This window comes from Amblyraja radiata, chromosome 6 (genome assembly GCF_010909765.2).
Source record: "Amblyraja radiata isolate CabotCenter1 chromosome 6, sAmbRad1.1.pri, whole genome shotgun sequence".
Lineage (NCBI taxonomy): Eukaryota > Metazoa > Chordata > Chondrichthyes > Rajiformes > Rajidae > Amblyraja > Amblyraja radiata.
Genome location: NC_045961.1, coordinates 50699929 through 50717977, shown reverse-complemented (window position 1 = coordinate 50717977; position 18049 = coordinate 50699929). Strand labels below are relative to the sequence as shown.

The following is an 18049-nucleotide window of genomic DNA, read 5'->3' as shown; positions in this document are numbered from 1 at the left end:
CTGTTAGTTTGACGTCAGTGGTGGGCAAATTAATGGAAAGAATACTTAGAGATAATATATATAAGCATCTGGATAAACAGGGTCTGATTAGGAACAGTCAACATGGATTTGTGCCTGGAAGGTCATGTTTAACTAATCTTCTTGAATTTTTTGAAGATGTTACTCGGGAAATTGATGAGGGTAAAGCAGTGGATGTTGTGTATATGGACTTCAGTAAGGCCTTTGACAAGGTTCCTCATGGAAGGTTGGTTAAGAAGGTTCAATGGTTGGGTATTAATGGTGGAGTAGCAAGATGGATTCAACAGTGGCTGAATGGGAGTTGCCAGAGAGTAATGGTGGATGGTTGTTTGTCAGGTTGGAGGCCAGTGACGAGTGGGGTGCCACAGGGATCTGTGTTGGGTCCACTGTTGTTTGTCATGTACATCAATGATCTGGACAATGGTGTGGTAAATTGGATTAGTAAGTATGCAGACGATACTAAGATAGGTGGGGTTGCGGGTAATGAAGTAGAGTTTCAAAGTCTACAGAGAGATTTATGCCAGTTGGAAGAGTGGGCTGAAAGATGGCAGATGGAGTTTAATGCTGATAAGTGTGAGGTGCTACATCTTGGCAGGACAAATCAAAATAGGACGTACATGGTAAATGGTAGGGAATTGAAGAATGTAGGTGAACAGAGGGATCTGGGAATAACTGTGCACAGTTCCTTGAAAGTGGAATCTCATGTAGATAGGGTGGTAAAGAAAGCTTTTGGTGTGCTGGCCTTTATAAATCAGAGCATTGAGTATAGAAGTTGGGATGTAATGTTAAAATTGTACAAGGCATTGGTGAGGCCAATTCTGGAGTATGGTGTACAATTTTGGTCGCCTAATTATAGGAAGGATGTCAACAAAATAGAGAGAGTACAGAGGAGATTTACTAGAATGTTGCCTGGGTTTCAGCAACTAAGTTACAGAGAAAGGTTGAACAAGTTAGGGCTTTATTCTTTGGAGCGCAGAAGGTTAAGGGGGGACTTGATAGAGGTTTTTAAAATGATGAGAGGGATAGACAGAGTTGACGTGGAAAAGCTTTTCCCACTGAGAGTAGGGAAGATTCAAACAAGGGGACATGACTTGAGAATTAAGGGACTGAAGTTTAGGGGTAACATGAGGGGGAACTTCTTTACTCAGAGAGTGGTAGCTGTGTGGAATGAGCTTCCAGTGAAGGTGGTGGAGGCAGGTTCGTTTTTATCATTTAAAAATAAATTGGATAGTTATATGGATGGGAAAGGAATGGAGGGTTATGGTCTGAGCGCAGGTATATGGGACTAGGGGAGATTATGTGTTCGGCACGGACTAGAAGGGTCGAGATGGCCTGTTTCCGTGCTGTAATTGTTATATGGTTATATTGTTATATGGTTATATGGAATCCCACTTTCTTATCCACTCCCTACATACGAGGGATAATTTATAGAGGCCAATTAACCTACAAATCCAAACTTCTTTAGGATGTGAGCGGAAACCAGAGCCTCCGAAGAAAACCCACGCGGTCACAGGGAGAACGTGCAATCTCCACATAGACAGTACCCGACGTGAGGATTGAACTCAGGTGTGAGACAGCTCTCCCAGCTGCGCCACTGTTCTGCCCATACGTATACTTTTATATACTTCTCCAAGGTCACATCTCAACCTCCTCTCCATTATTATTATTAAGTCATGTGTGAATAATATCCAATAGAATCCCACAACTGTGAATATTTTCTCCATCTTCATTTAATTTGGGAAACTGTTAAACGTATGAGAGGTTATTCTATTTGTTTTACTTGCTCTCTATTGAGTTCATTGGCAGATTCCTTACCCCACAGGCAAACAATAAGACCAAACCATGGTGTGGCATTATTATCCAAGGCAGACTGAAGTATTGTAATGTAATCGCCCGAATACTCTCTGCGAGAAACAGAATGGGAGAATAATTACACTCAAAGGAATCATAAGATAAAAGTAAAAACATTAATTAGTCAAAAAATAAAATATAAAAGAGTGATGATTATTTTATTTTTAGATGATTAGTAACCAGCAGTTAATAAGAAACATTAAATTGTAGACAATTTTAATTTGATTGTGGCGGGACCTGGTGGCTGGCCGCGGGTAGCGTACCCTCAGCTCAGGAGGGAGGAGTTGAGCGTCTCAGAGTTGGAGGTGTTGGGTCATGGGGTCCGACCCGGGGTATTTAAGGACGGGTCACGCCCGGTCACGGGGTTGGAGTTGGAAGCAGCACAGTGCAGTAATAAAGACCATTTCATTCACATAACTCGTTTTCGCCACATTCTTGGCTGGACTCCTGGAGTCCCCGCTACACTGGTGACCCCGATGACCAGGAGTGGAATCCTGGACAAAGTTCACACAAAAATGTACAGTGCTCAACCTGCCACTGCGGCCTACGAGGCCGAGCTCAATGCGGTAGCCCTGAAGCTGCCTACCTTTGGTACCTCGCCACCGGTAGCCAGGGTTCCGTCAGGTGGAATTCCAGCAAGGTGCTCACACTCATGGGTGACCACCGGCCCTGCCTTCTATTTGAAAACACTTACCTGCAGTAGTTGCCACGCGGCATCTGTCGGCAGCTCTCAGGGGAGAGCTTCGAAGATCCACTCAGACTAGCGCGTGCATCGACGAGCTGGAATCCCTGGAATCACTCGACCGGATCGATTCAGTGCCCTGGAAGGCCCAGCGACCCAGGACCACACCCACAAGAGCCACAGACCAGACAAGTGGCACAGGAGAGAAGGATGTGGTGCTTTTACCACCAACACTGGGGGGCAGCAGCCCGCAAATGCCGCCAACTGTATGCATTCCCGGGATACTCCAGAGCCGGCCGCCGGTAGGCACCGCGGTGGCAGGTGAAATCCATCATTTGTACGCCTGGGACCGGCGCTCGGTTAAATTGTGAACATGTGAAACATTAAAACCGCAGTGTTAGATTGACACTGCTACCGTTGACACGCTATTACAGAATTCATTTTAACGGCAAATCAATGCTTTTATAATGGAGTATCAGTACTGTAGTTATTTAATGAGCACCATTCACAACTATTCGTTGGATTTATCCAGGTTTTACTTCTACAGTCTATGTATACAGATATACATCACAAATTTGGTCAGGAAATATTTCAGTTGAAATTTTAACGTTAATTCTGAAGTGGGAATGATGGAAACAACGGTTATCAATAATTTTTTTTAAATCTGGTGCGTACAAACTAGGTATCTTCATTGCTGTTCACAACACGTACATCTAATCTGAATGTCCGGTAATGTGGCGTTTTGACACATTAAATGACCACCTAAACTGTCATTTGGCAACCTAAATAGCTGCCGAGGTTGCCCGGCTGGCAACAGGGAAAAAAACGGTTGCCTTGCAAAGGCCCATGGGCCTCCCCGCTGTACATGGTGCCGAAGGCCTCTGGGGGCTGGCGGCCTTGTGGGGTCGATTGCCACCTTAATGAGGCTACGATTTCCGACCGGTGCCCGATTCCTCACATTCAGGGCTTCACAACCCATCTGGCCGGGGCAAAGTATTCTTCAAAGATCGATTTAGTCCGCGGGTACCAAATCACCGTGCTATCACAGGATGTCCCCAAATCTGCGATTATCACCCGTTTTGGGGTGTTTGAATCCCTGCGGATGCCCTTCGGCCTCAAGAACGCTGCGCAGGCTTGCCAGCGCTTCATGGACACCGTGGATCGGAGGTTGAATTTCATCTTCATTTACTTGGACAACATCCTGGTGGCAAGTTGCATGTGGCAGGAGCACTGCACCCACCTTCGTTTGTTGTGCCAGCGCCTTAGCGAGCATGGCCTGGTGGTTAAGCTCAGTGCCAGTTCGGCCTCCGGGACATTGACTTTCTAGGGCACCGGGTGACGTGGCACAGAGCAATGCCTCTGCCCAATAGGGTTGAGGACATACCCCACGATGCGAGGACTTCAGGAGTTCGTGGGCATGGTGGCATTCTATCACTAGTTCATCCGGCAGAGGCTAAGATCATGCAGCCGCTGTTCCAACTGCTGTCTGGCAAAGGGCGGGAGGTCCATTGAGACGCCGTCACTGTGGCAGTGTTTGAAGGGGCAAAGGATACCCTGGCTCGGGCGGTCATGCTGGTGCACCCGCGAACAGACCGTAGTGCACCCGCGAACAGCTCTTACCATGGATGCCTCGGACTCCGCAGTCGGTGGGATCCTGGAGCAGTGCTTCGACGGTCAAAGGCGGCCTCTCTCCTTCTTCAGCCAACAGCTGAACTCAGCAGAGTGTCGCCTTTGACCGGTAGTTGCTCTCCTTACATCCCGCGGTGCGGCATTTCCAGTACTTCTTGGAGGGCCGGCACTTCGTGGCCTTCACAGACCATAAGCCCCTCACTTTCGCGTTCGCCAAGGTCTCGGATCTGTGGTCCGCCCGCCAGCAGCGCCAGCTGACAGCCATATTGGAATACACCACCGATGTCCGGCACATCGCCGGTAAATGCAACCTTGTGGCGGACGCCTTGTCCCGTGCAGAGATCGCAGCCGTGCTCAACCCAGCCGTCGGGATAGACTACTCCGCTATGGCGGTGGTGCAGCTGACGGACGATGAAATGCCAGCTTACCGTTCCGCGATCTCCGGATTGGTGCTGGAAGACCAATGTGTCCCTCGGGTGGTTCCATTTTATGCAACGTTATACAATCGCGGCAAGTTGTCCCGGCGGCCTGGCGCCATCGTATTTTCGAGGTGATCCACGGCCTGGCCCACACGTCGATTCAGGCTACGGTTGCCATGGTAGCGGCAAGGTTCATTGGGCACGGTCTGCGGAAGCAGGTCGGTCGCTGGGCACGGGCGTGCATCCCGTGCCAGTCGTCCGAGATACATCGGCATGTCCGTGAACCGATAAAGGATTTCTCGGTGCCACACCGGTGGTTCGACCACATGCACGGGGACATCGTGGGGCCGCTGCCGCCACCCCGGGGTGTGTCGCATCGACTGACGGTGGTAGATCGTTTTACGTGGTGGCCGGAGGCCATCCCGCTCGTGGACACTTCCGCCCGGTTATGCGCTCGGGCCCCTGTGGTAAACTGGATTGCCCGCTTCGGTGTTCCCATTGATATCACTTCGGACAGGGTAATTAAAATAATTTGCTGTTTTATTTATTTAAATCTGCAGCATGAATGCATTTAGCTGTGCCACCAGTTAATTGACTATATTTTTAATGTTATGGAATTAAATGACAATACTGACACTCCTCGACATATGCAAAGGGCTACTTACATAAACAGTTCTGTACCCAGTCCCTACTGCAATCAAGGCAGTTTGTAATTTCCACAACACTGTACAATTACTCAAGTTTATATCGAAAGCAAGCCAGCAATTGTGGTGGTGCTCATCCAGAAAGCCGTGCACTGCAGAAAGTTGCCCAACGGTGAGATGGAACCCATGCCAGCTATGGCGGTGGAGCTTGCCCAGAATGCCTCGCGCTGCAGAAAGAGACTCAGACGCAGCCAGACACCACTGAGACAGTTAATACTCCTAGTGAGTTACTTGAGGCATAGGATGGGTATGGTGCTTCCGACTCGCGTAAAATCTGACTTTATGTAAAAGTTCACAGAATGTAACCCTTAGGTAAGTCAGGGAGTACATTGGCAAAATTGTGATTTAAAGTCAAACACTTACTGGAATGTTGCATTGGCCCAGATTTTAGTAGCACAGGTTGTATTAAGTCTCCTCTCAATTATTTTTCTCCTTCCACCAATGTTATCACATGCACTTCTGAAATAAAACAGCACAAAGCTTGGTTAAATTTACATTGATACATGGTGATTAAGCTATCTGCATACCCAACTCACTTGCAGTAATTTTTTTTCCAAAATAAACTATATTCAGAATTTTGAAAATGTATACAAAACAAAAACTGTCTAAAAACTCTTCATATATTTGCAGTATCCATGCATTCAATCATGGTATACTCAATAGTATCTTTAAACCACACCCCTTGCCACTCATGTGACGCCCTGGGGTGAATCCCTTCAAATAAGGGGTGTCCCCACCGGACTCTGCCTGCCAAAGGCAAGCAGCGGACTCTGCAGCAGTCCTGAGTCTCCCGATCGAGGAGGGCAGTCAGTAGCTGGTGTGCATTCGCACCAAGTTGGCGGCTCTCCGCCTCAGGACCTTGCAGAGATACCTGTACTCAGGGCATCCTCCCAGGTGGCACGTGCTGGCGACGCACTTTTTCCAACGGAGCCGCTGCCTTCAAGGTTGTACGCGGATCCCGATGGTGGGCGTCAGCCGTGCGGTCCTGATGGGGATGCCCGGCTTCTACAGGGACTTGTTGAGAGTCTGGAACCTGGTTGCCGTCCACCGGGCCCCCCCCTCCGCACCCTGCACTTCCTCGCCCTGGTCCACCATCCAGACACCAAGTGGCGGTCGGTGTTGCCTTCTGGTCGCGAGGGGGCCCCCCAGTGGGGGTCCCTCTACGCAGGGATTCTCCCCCTCTACATTGGGGACCTGGGGTGGAGGGTATTGCACTGAGGTGTTCCCTGCAACCTGTTTCTCTCGCGGTTCACAGACTCGCCAGCCGCCTGCCACGTTTGCGGGCTGGAAGAGTCTGTGAACCACGTGTACATGGAGTGCGTGAGGTTGCAGCTACTATTTGAATACCTAAAGGGGCTGCTCCTTGCCTTCTGGCTGCATTTTTCACCCACCATCCTCATCTTTGGACACCCTGAGCGTTGCGGAAAGGGTAGGGCTGAAGATGTCCTGGTTGGGTTGCTCCTGGGACTGGCCAAGCTGGCCATCCGCGAGTCAAGGCGCCAGGCGGTGGAGGGCTCTACCCGAGCCGGCTGCCTGCCCCTTTTCCGGGGATACGTCCGTGCCCGGGTGCGGTTAGAAAGGGAATATGCCCTGTCTACGGGCACCCTGAGGGAGTTCCGCGACAGCTGGGCTCCGCAGGGTGTTGAATGTATCCTCAATAAGGATTGTATCATAGTTGTATAATAGTTTATTATGGATATATGTTTGGTATGTATTATGGTGGTGGGCTCTGGCTTGTTTTATTGTAGTGTAAATATTATTTTTTAATAATTGAATATTTTTTTTAAATTTAAAAAAAAAAGACAAGCAGCGGAAGGTCCCTAGACAAAAAGTGCTGGAGTAACTCAGCGGGTCAGGCAGCATCTCTGGAGAACATGGATAGGTAACATTTCAAGTTGGGACGCTTCTTCAGACTGACTGTAACGTAGGAACACAGATCTGTCACTATAATACTGAGGTATAGTACCAGTGGACACAGGTTAATCACTAGAATACTGGGACATAGTACAGGTGGTCAAAGATCAGTCACTATAACACTGGGATACAGTACTGGTGGACATGGCAGGCTCTATAACACTGGGGCATGGGTCTATCACTATAACACAGGTACAGCACTGGTAGGCCGAGTTCCATACAGAAGATACAGAAGCACACATATCTCTCACTCCAACACCAGGATCTACTACTGGAGGGCGGAGGTTTGTCACTTCAACACTGCAGAAGACCTCAAGCAACCCCCATCTTATGGATGGGTTTCTATAAAACCATTTGTATCATGATTTTCAGTTGCGCAAAACTCTACTGGAAGTTACTTCCTCTCAAGATTAGCACAACTGTTGTTTCAGTCCGGGGATGACAAGGAATAAGGGGGGACTTCGAGATTTTTGCTTTTAACCACAGTACTTCTGCAGCATTACACAACAACTTTTAGTTTAGTTTAGTTTAATTTAGCAATACAGCACGGAAATAGCCCTTCGCCCATCGAGTCTGCACCAACCAATGATCTCAGTACACAACCACACACTACACACTAGGGACAATTTACAATTTTTACCATAGCCAATTAACCTACAAACCTGTACATCTTTGGAGTGTGGGAGGAAACCAGAACACCCTGAGAAAACCCAAGAGGTCACGGGGAGAAGGTACAAACTCGGTACAGACAGCACCCGTATTCAGGATCAAACACAGGTGTCTGGCGCTATAAGGCAGCAACTCTACCTCTGCTCCACAATGGGAACATTTTTTTTGTAAAGTTGTTAATATATAGTCCTTCAGTGCATTACAGATAGAGTCCCAGTATCCTTTAATTATTTCAAGCCATTGTAATGTAAACCAGGGGTGTACTTGAACACTTTTTTCTGAAGTAGACAGACACTGGGGGAGAAATTAGTCTTCAGTTGTTATCTGTGCTTCATCCACCTGAGGGATCAAATTGGCCAAACAGGGCATCCAATGAAGAGGAGATGAGGAGGAATTTATTTCACTGGAAGGTGAAGAATCTGTGGAATTCATCACCACGGACGGATGGGGTGGCCAAGTCATTGGGTATTTTTACACCAGCAATAATCACTGCTGCACCCTCAAGTTACAGTTTGCAAACCTGAAAATGACATATTTCCCACTTCCCTCTATTTTCTGTCTCATAAACAATCCTTTATCAGCCTCAGACTAAAAGGAGGCACCTTTAGAAAGGAGATGAGAAGGAATTTCTTTAGTCAGAGAGAGATGAATCTGTGCAATTCTTTGGGTATTGTTAAAGAGGAGATTGGCAGGTTCTTGATTAGTAAGGGTGTTAAAGGTTATGGGGAGAAGGCAGGAGAATGGGGTTGAGTGGGAAGAATACATCAGCCATGATTGAATGTCGGAGCAGACTCGATGGGCTGAATGGCTTACTTCAGCTCCTGTGTCTTATGGTCAGTATTATCAGCCAATACCCCATCATTTGCTTAGTGTTGGCAACCAAAGACCGAGTTATTCCAAATTACTTAAAGTTGATACAGAATGTCAATATTTACCTCAATATCTCAACAGATCTGTCCACAATGGTTGCCATCTCACTTGACGAAGAACACAGCTCTTTGTAGTTCTGTTCGCGAAAAGTTTCATCCAGTTTATAGCTGGCATTGTAACATTTTATACTGCAAGAGAATGTATAAAAAAACTGAAGAGTTATACAGTTTAACTTAACATGTTATGCTACAATGCTGAGAAATATATTCTGTATGTTTCCTCTCGCTCTACCTATTGTACTTGAGTTTGACATTTGACTTGATTGCAATTATGTATAGTATTATCTGATTTGATTGGATAGCATGCAAAACAATGCTTTTCGCTGTATCTTGGTACACCGGACAATAATAAAATTAAAACTAAATCTAAAGCTACAGAACTGCTTGGAGAAAGGATCTATATTTACGAAGTACCTTCCATGACTTCCCAAAACACTTTGGAACTGTAGCCATTGCTTAGTTTAAGAAATAAGGGGGCGGCACAGTGGCCTGACAACGCCAGAGACCCGGGTTCAACCCTGACTACCTGTGCTGTCTGTACGGTGTTTTGTACGTTCTCCCTGTGCCTGTGTTTGTTTTCTCTGGACCCTCCAGTTTCCTCCCACACTAAAAAAATGTGAGGTTAATTGCTTTCTGTAAATTGTCCCTAGTGTGTAGGATACAACTAGTGCACGGGTGATCAATGGTCGACGCGGACTTGGTGGGCCCGAAGGACCTGTTTCCACGCTGAATCTTTAATCTAAACTAAACACAGAAAGCAATTTCCACAGATGTTGAGGGCTTGATAATGTTTTTGAAGGATTGAGTTGAGAGATAATTTGTGCCTGGATACTGGAGAAAACCTCTCCAATTAGAGTCATTGAGTCATACGGTGTGAAAACAGGCCCTTTGGTCCAACTGCCCACACCAACCTACGTCCCATCTACACGAGTCACACTTGCCTGCATTTGGCCCATATCCCTCTAAACCTGTCCTATCCATGTACCTGTCTAATTGCTTCTTAAACATTGCAATAGTCTCTGCCTCAACTACCTCCTCCGGCAGCTCATTCCATGCACCCACCTCCTTTTGTGTGAAAAGGTTACTCCTCATATTTCAATAAAATCTTTCGATCTTCACCTTAAACCTATGTCTGCTGGTTCCCGATTCCACTACTCTGGGCAAGAGACTCTGAAAATTATTTGATGAAGTGACATAATGTCCACCAAGAAATGTTATTCTGGTGGACAACTTTAGCCCAACTGTGAGCAATGAACCTCAGTTTGTATTCAGAGGATGTAATTCAATATCTTGACATATCAAATCATTCCATCTTGTAAAATAGACCATCAGGAAACCAATCCACAACTTCAGTCTAGAGCAATATTTTCACCAGTGGCATTTTTCACAAGAGGGCCAGGTTTAATATCCATCTGAAAGACAGGAGTCAATTGTGATCCCTGATAAAGTTAATCTAACATTCCAATTAAATGAACCACAAACAGCAAAGGGCCCAGCACCAATCCCTAAGGTACAGCAGTGATGGAAATCGCTATAAAAATATGGAGGGGACTGGGGGACAAGGTTGACACAATTTCTTGGTGGCCGCGCGCGCATGTGCACACGCACACACACACGCGAGGCTTCGGAGGCTTCTGCCGTGGGCCCTGTGAACGGTAATTTCAGCTCAATCCAACGCTAAATGCAGCTCAACTCTGCCTGTCTTGTCGGGTTTAACCTACAGCCCTCCCTGGACTGACGGAATACCAGCCCGGAGCCGTGGAGCTAGCGCTGCTTTCCGCGCTGGGTGTAAACCTGGGCCATATTTCCCTTAAGTCCAGGCAGGGCTGTAGGTTAACCTGGCGGGACAGGTAGAGTTGAGCTGGGTTTAGCGCTGCTTCTCTGCACTGGCTGTGGGCCTGGGGGCACCGCACCAGTCTGACTCCCGACGTCTCTGGCCACCCCGGGGCATGAGGAGGGGGGGGGGGGCACTCGGGTGGGGACGGGGATGGTCCAGTGGCGGTTCGGCAGCGATTACAGCGCCGGAGAGCTGGCCGGGTTCGTTCCTGGCTGCGGATGAGGCGCATGTCTGTGTCCAGGGCTGCCGTTGTGACCCTATGACCTGGGCACGTTTCCCTCCTTCAATCACCGTGCTCTATCCTCAGTCCCACACCCCTACTTCCGCTTCTGACCGACACCTCCCTCCTCCAATCATCGCGCTGAATCATCATGTCCCACCCCCATTGCCTGATGACCGACGTCTCTCTCGTCCAATCGGCGCCCTCGATCAGCAGTCCCACCACCACTGTCTCGCGGAAAGCGGAGATTTCACCGGGTTTTAAAATCCGGATTACAAAAAATGGGGGGGATCGATCCCAACCTCTCAAAACAGAGGGGGGACGTGTCCCCCCTGGCCCCCCCAGGATTTCTGCCATTGAAGCACAGCATAGAGAACATAGAATGGAATAGCACAGGAATTCCCCTTCGGCCCACAATGTCCATGCTAAACACAATATCAGGTCAAATTCATGATGTTCATAAGATTGAGATACTAGAAACCACAGATGCTGGATTCTTGACAAAAAACACAAAATGCTGGAGGAACTCAGTGGGCTAGGTAGTATTTGTGGAGAGAATGGACAGGCAATGTTTCAGGTTGGGTCTGAAAAAGGGTCTTGATTCAAAACATCGCCTGTCCATTCCCTCCAGAGACGTTGCCTGACCCATTCCTCAAGCACTTTGTGTTTTGCTCAAGTTCATAAGGTTTGTGTTTTTGGTGGAAAATAAATGAGAAAATTACAATACCTGCAACGAAGACCATAAACAAATATAGCTAAACCAAGTAATGCAGGAATGATCAGAGAAATTAGAAGAGTTTCCATCACAGCAAAATAAAGCGCGATTTTTTCACCAAAATAATTTCGAATTTTCCAAAGGGGCTGGAACTTGAAGTAGGTGTTTGCCCACAATTTATTCAGCTCTATCCTTGCATTGGTAGGTCCAACAGTTTTAAGATCTGCAAAAGAAATAAAGTCACTCACAGCTGAGGAATAAACGTTTTTCTGTCCATATTAAACAATGAAAGCAACATGAAACATTTTCACTTGTCAACAGCTGCTGACAACCTACTACTGCTGCACCAGAGAGCATATTAACGTATGGCATCTCTGTGTGGTATCTCAGCTGCACAGAGGTGGAGAGGAGAGCTCTTCAGCGCGTCGTCCACAGAGCGCAGAAGATTATTGGGACACAGCTACCTGCCTTGGAGGGCATCTACCACACACGGTGCCTCAGGAAGGCCGTCAGCATCCATAAAGACTCCTCACACCCTTGTAACGGACTGTTCGAACTACTTCCCTCCGGCAGACTTTACAAGGCCTTCTACGCCCGCACCTCCAGACTCAGGAACAGCTTCATTCCCAGAGCTATAGCGTTTCTGAACTGGCCTTGCTGAGTGCCCCCCACCCCCATGGACTGTCTCCCTCGGATGGTCACGTCGCACAGACATATCTGCACTTTAGTCTGTTTGAACTGTTTTGACTTTTACTGTTTTAATGTTCTTTTTACAACCATGTTCTCAGGGTATCTAAATCTAAATTTTATTAGTTACTAGACTAAGTGGGACCCGTTGGGTCCCATGTTCACACGGGAGGGCTAGTCTCCCGATGCAATATTCCACTCTCCACCAATTCCAATATTGGTGGCCAGTGGGGGGGGGGGGGGGGGGCTTTCTGGAGCACTGGTATGGGTGTTGTTTGCAAGTTACCACCGCCAACAGCCATTTGCAGTGCTTCACTTCAAACCAACCACCACCAACAGCCATTTGCAGTGCTTCACTTCAAACCAACCACCACCAACAGCCATTTGCAGTGCTTCACTTCAAACCAACCACCACCAACAGCCATTTGCAGTGCTTCACTTCAAACCAATCACATTTTCATTTTCAAACCACATTAAGGGCACTCAAGGTCAGTAAAACCACACTCAGTTTAGTAGACATGTGTTCAGTGTTATTCACAGCTCAGACAGAGACGTGACCATCTCGCTCCCCCATCTTGCATAGAATGACTGAGGCACTCAACACTTCCGGGTTTTATAGTTCCTCCGGAATGGGTGTGGCCTTCAGGAGAGAGAATCTCAACAGTTTTTAAACACTAATAACTCCTTTATTTTTTATCAATGGGGAAAATCCTCTTGTCCTGCACAGTGAAGGGGGACTGAGTAAGCTGGCCACAAATCACAGACGTAAGTGGCAGAGTTTTTTCTAAAATCAATATACAGAACAACAGGAAGTGGTCATGATCAGACTTTTAGTAATATAGAAACATAGAAACATAGAAAAATAGGTGCAGGAGTAGGCCATTCGGCTCTTCGAGCCTGCACCGCCATTCAATATGATCATGGCTGATCATCCAACTCAGTATCCTGTACCTGCCTTCTCTCCAGACATTTTTTTGCAAGCTTTAGAACCAATAGACATTTTTTTGCAAGATTTAGAACCAATAGACACCTTCTGCAAGCATTTTAGAACCACTAAGGGCACTCACATTTGAGTAGACATGTGTTCAGTGTTATTCACAGCTCAGAGAAATGTGACCCTCTGCCTTCCTCCGTCTTGAAGAGTGAGTGAGGCACGCCACTTCCTGGTTTTATAGTCCCTTCCCCCTGCCGCCAGCGGGGGCAGCAGAGAGAATGGGGAATTTTGTAAAAACATTAATATCTCTGTCATTTTTCATCGACGGGAAAAATCCTCGGCACACATGCGGCGGAGGGGGGCTCTGAGCGAGGTGGCCAAAAATGACGGCCGTAGGTGTCGGCATTCTCTCCGAAATCGCAGCACAGATGGCCAAAACCGGTCAAGAACAGACTTTTAGTAATATAGATTTAAGTTATGACATCGGATGGAAGCTGCATACCAAATCTCGTTGCACTTATGTGCAATGACAATAAAAGATATTATTATTATTATTATTATTATTATTATTATTATTATTATTAAATAATTCACACCTCAAGCCAACAGGAAAACAAGAATATTTTACACACTGTTTACAGATTTATACACATAAAACATTATTTGTTGCCTATTTTATTTTGAGATTTTTCGTAGACTTGTGTTGCAATAATGCATTATTTTCAGGGAATAATAAATGCTCAGAAATTAGAGTGGATTTCAACCATTTTTGGCATACTTTATAAACTATGACAGGAGGACATTGTTGCAAAAGAAACCAATATGGACGGACATTTACTCCCTTTAAGAGTCAAGAATGTTTAACTGTCATGTGCACCGGGACCAAGACAACTAAATTTGGATTTGCTGAAGCTTTACAAGCACAATAATGCACCAACATAACAAATAAATATACAATAAACAATAATATTACAAATTATCTGTTATATTAGGTAACCAGACTATAATACTGCAAGCTGAAGTATGTAGTGCAATCTATACAAAGTCCGTCACTATAGGACTTTGGTTAGGCTGCGTTTGGAGTATTGCATGCAGTTCTGGTTGTCCCATACAGAAAGAATGTGGAGGTTTTGGAGAGCATGGGGAAGAGGTTTACCAGAATTATACCTCTATTAGGGGGTGACAGCTACAAAGAGAAGTTGGACAGACTTGGTTTGTTTTCTCTGGATCGCCGGAGTTTGATGGGAGACTTGATCGAAGTATATAAAATTATGAGATGCATAGACAGGGTTAACATAGAAACATAGAAAATAGGTGCAGGAGTAGGCCATTTGGCCCTTCGAGCCTGCACTGCCATTCAATATAATCATGGCTGATCATCCAACTCAGTATCCTGTACCTGCCTTCTCTCCATACCCCCTGATCCCTTTAGCCACAAGGGCCACATCTAACTCCCTCTTAAATATAGCCAATGAACTGGCCTCAACTCCCTTCTGTGGGAGAGAATTCCAGAGATTCACCACTCTCTGTGTGAAAAATGTTTTTCTCATCTCGGTCCTAAAAGATTTCCCCCGTATCCTTAAACTGTGACCCCTTGTTCTAGACTTCCCCAACATCGGGAACAATCTTCCTGCATCTAGCCTGTCCAACCCCTTAAAAATTTTGTAAGTTTCTATAAGATCCCCCCTCAATCTTCTAAATTCTAGCGAGTACAAGCCGAGTCTATCCAGTCTTTCTTCATATGAAAGTCCTGACATCCCAGGAATCAGTCTGGTGAACCTTCTCTGTACTCCCTCTACGGCAAGAACAGTTACAATCTTTTTCCCCAGGGTGGAAAAAACATCTAATGCTAGAGGGCATGGTATGGTACTTTATTTGTCACATGTACCAAAGTACAGTGAAATTATTTTTCGTATACAATTCAGTACAAGTATCACTATACAAAAGCACTTAAATGCATCTCAGATAAGCATCTCAGATACAGTAGAAGTGTAAGTCGTTACAGACTTCATAAAGAAATGTGTGGAGGACTGCAACCCAACAAAAAACTTCTAAGTGTTTCCTAACCAGAAGCCTTGGATGAACCATGAGATCTGCACTCTTCTGAAGTCCAGATCCCAGGCATTCAGGTTCGGAGACACAGAGGTCTACAAGAAGCCCAGATACGACCTTGACAAGGCCATCAAAAAAGCCAAAAGGAATTCTACTCCAAGCTGGAGGATGAGACGGATGTTCGGCAACTATGGCAGGGCTTGAATGCCATCACCTCCTATAAGGCAAAATCAGGAGGCAGCTCAATTGTCAGCGAAGCATCAATCCCTGACGAGCTCAATGCGTTTTACGCACGCTTTGATAGGGAGAACACTGAAGTGCCTTCCCGAGCCCCCATTCGCCATGACAGTATTTCAGTCTCTGTCACAGAGGCCGACATCAGAAAATCCTTCAGGGGGGTGTACCCTCGGAAAGTGCCTGGACCTGATGGCATACCCGGTCGTGCTCTAAAAACCTGTGCGGACCAACTGGCGGGAGTTTTTACGGACATTTTCAACCTCTAATTTCTGAGGTCTGAGGGTCCCACCTGCTTTAAAAGGGCATCAATAATACCGGTGCCCAAGAAGAGTAAGGTGACGTGCCTCAATGATTATCGACCATTGGCACTAAAGTCTGTGGTGATGAAGTGCTTTGAGAGGTTGATTATGGCGCATATCAACTCCTACCTCGACAAGAACCTCGACCCACTGCAGTTCGCCTACCACAACAGATCAAGGGTGGATCTCACTGGCCCTCCACTCTGCTCTGGACCTCTTGGACAACAAAAACTCATATATCAGGCTGTTATTCATTGACTACAGCTCGGCATTTAATACAATCATCCCCTCCAAGCTGGTTACCAAGCTCTCAGATCTGGGTCTCTGCGCATCCCTCTGCAATTGGATCCTCGACTTCCTCATCCATAGACCACAGTCTGTCCGTATTGGTGGAAATGTGTCATCCTCGATAACAATCAGCACGGGAGCACCTCAAGGCTGCGTGCTCTGCCCTCTGCTGTACTCATGACTGCGTAGCCGGACATAGTGCGAACTCCATCATCAAGTTCGCCGATGACATCACTGTTGTGGGAAGAATCACTGATGGGGACGAGTCAGAGTATAGAAGTGAGATCGACCGATTGACCAAATGGTGCCAACACAATAACCTGGCCCTCAACACCAGCAAAACCAAGGAACTGATTGTAGACTTTGGAAGGGGTAGGATAGGGATCCACTATCCCGTTTACATCAATGGTGGAAAGGGTCAAGAACTTCAAATTCCTGGGCGAGCATATTTCCGAAGATCTTTCCTGGTCCCAGCACACTGATGCAATTATTAAGAAAGCACATCAGCGCCTCTACTTCCTGAGAAGACAACGGAAAGTCGGTATATCAAAGAGGCTCTACAGGTGCACAGTAGAGAGCTTGCTGACTGGTTGCATCGTGGCCTGGTTCGGCAACTTGAGTGCCCAGAGGTGGAAAAGGATGCAGAAAGTTGTAACCACTGCCCAGTCCATCATTGGCTCTGACCTCCCCACCATCGAAGGGATCTATCGCAGTCGCTGCCTCAAAAAGGCAGCCAACATCATCAAGGACCCGCACCATCCTGGCCACACACTCATCTCTCTGCTACCATCGGGCAGAAGGTACAGGAGCCTGAAATCTGTTACTTCCAGGTTCAGGAACAGCTACTTCCCCACAGCCATCAGGCTATTAAACTCGCCAACAAACAGACTCTGAACTGTAACAGCCTATTGCACTTTATCTGCTTATTTATGTGTATATTGAACTGAACTGTTCTGTATTTTTGCTTACAATATTCTGTTGTGCTCCAGCAAGCAAGAATTTTATTGTCCCATCTGGGACACATGACAATAAACTCTCTTGACTTGACTAGATTGAGACAGTATACAGAGTCGCCAGTTTGGTGCCATTTTCAAGTGCCAGTTGTAAGTGCAGGGTTCTTGGCATGAAGGCCCATTGTCCTGATGGAGTTGCGAAGTCGGCCTGACCAAACATGGCCATGCTGTCCTCTGCAGCTGCTCCAATGCTGTAGGCCGTGTGTGGTCCAGACGCTCGGCCATTTGGAGCGGCGACCAGTACAGCTAAGCCCCAGGCTGTTGTAGGGCCTCCAGTGGCCTGCTCCACTATCGAACGATGCACTGCTTCCTGCTGAAGGTCTGCTTACTGGCCCTCCGCCCAACTTCTTCCACTCTAGGTGGGCGAGCTGGGCCTTTCGGGCGGGTTACCGTTTACGGCGCATGTCCTCTGTCCACGGTGGGCGAGTTCCCGGTATGCAGTGTGTGAGCTGGGCATTCCAGGCAGGTTGCGATCTAAGGTGCAGGTCCTCTGTCCACGGCAGATGAGTTGAGCCTACCTTGTGTGTGCAAGTCCAAAGGTTTAAGGTGAGGGGGGGAAGGATTTAATAGGAACCTGAGAGGTAACTTTTTCACTCAAAGGGTGGTGGGTGTATGGATCGATCTCCCGGAGGAGGTTGTTGAGGCAGGTACTATCGCAACGTTTAATAGACATTTAAACAGGTACATGGATAGGATAGGTTTAGAGGATATGGGCCATAGAATCATAGAAAATAGGTGCAGGTGTAGGCCATTCGGCCCTTCGAGCCTGCACCGCCATTCAATATGATCATGGCTGATCATCCAACTCAGTATCCTGTACCTGCCTTCTCTCCATACCCCCTGATCCCTTTAGCCACAAGGGCTACATCTAACTCCCTCTTAAATATAGCCAATGAACTGGCCTCAACTACCTTCTGTGGCAGAGAATTCCAGAGATTCACCACTCTCTGTG

The 18049-nt window shown here is 47.0% G+C and overlaps 1 protein-coding gene across 1 annotated transcript in view; it reads right to left on the bottom strand.

Annotated features, from left to right (window-relative positions):
- The window catches only part of LOC116974715 (anoctamin-7-like), a 45516-nt gene that overhangs the window by 9033 nt on the left and 18434 nt on the right, over nucleotides 1-18049 (bottom strand). The window contains exons 5-8 of the mRNA XM_033023436.1: nucleotides 11600-11810; nucleotides 8822-8944; nucleotides 5667-5762; nucleotides 1834-1922 (exon numbers count right to left, since the gene is read on the bottom strand). Coding sequence (XP_032879327.1) covers nucleotides 1834-1922; nucleotides 5667-5762; nucleotides 8822-8944; nucleotides 11600-11810 — 519 coding nt within the window. The remainder of the gene's footprint in view (nucleotides 1-1833; nucleotides 1923-5666; nucleotides 5763-8821; nucleotides 8945-11599; nucleotides 11811-18049) is intronic.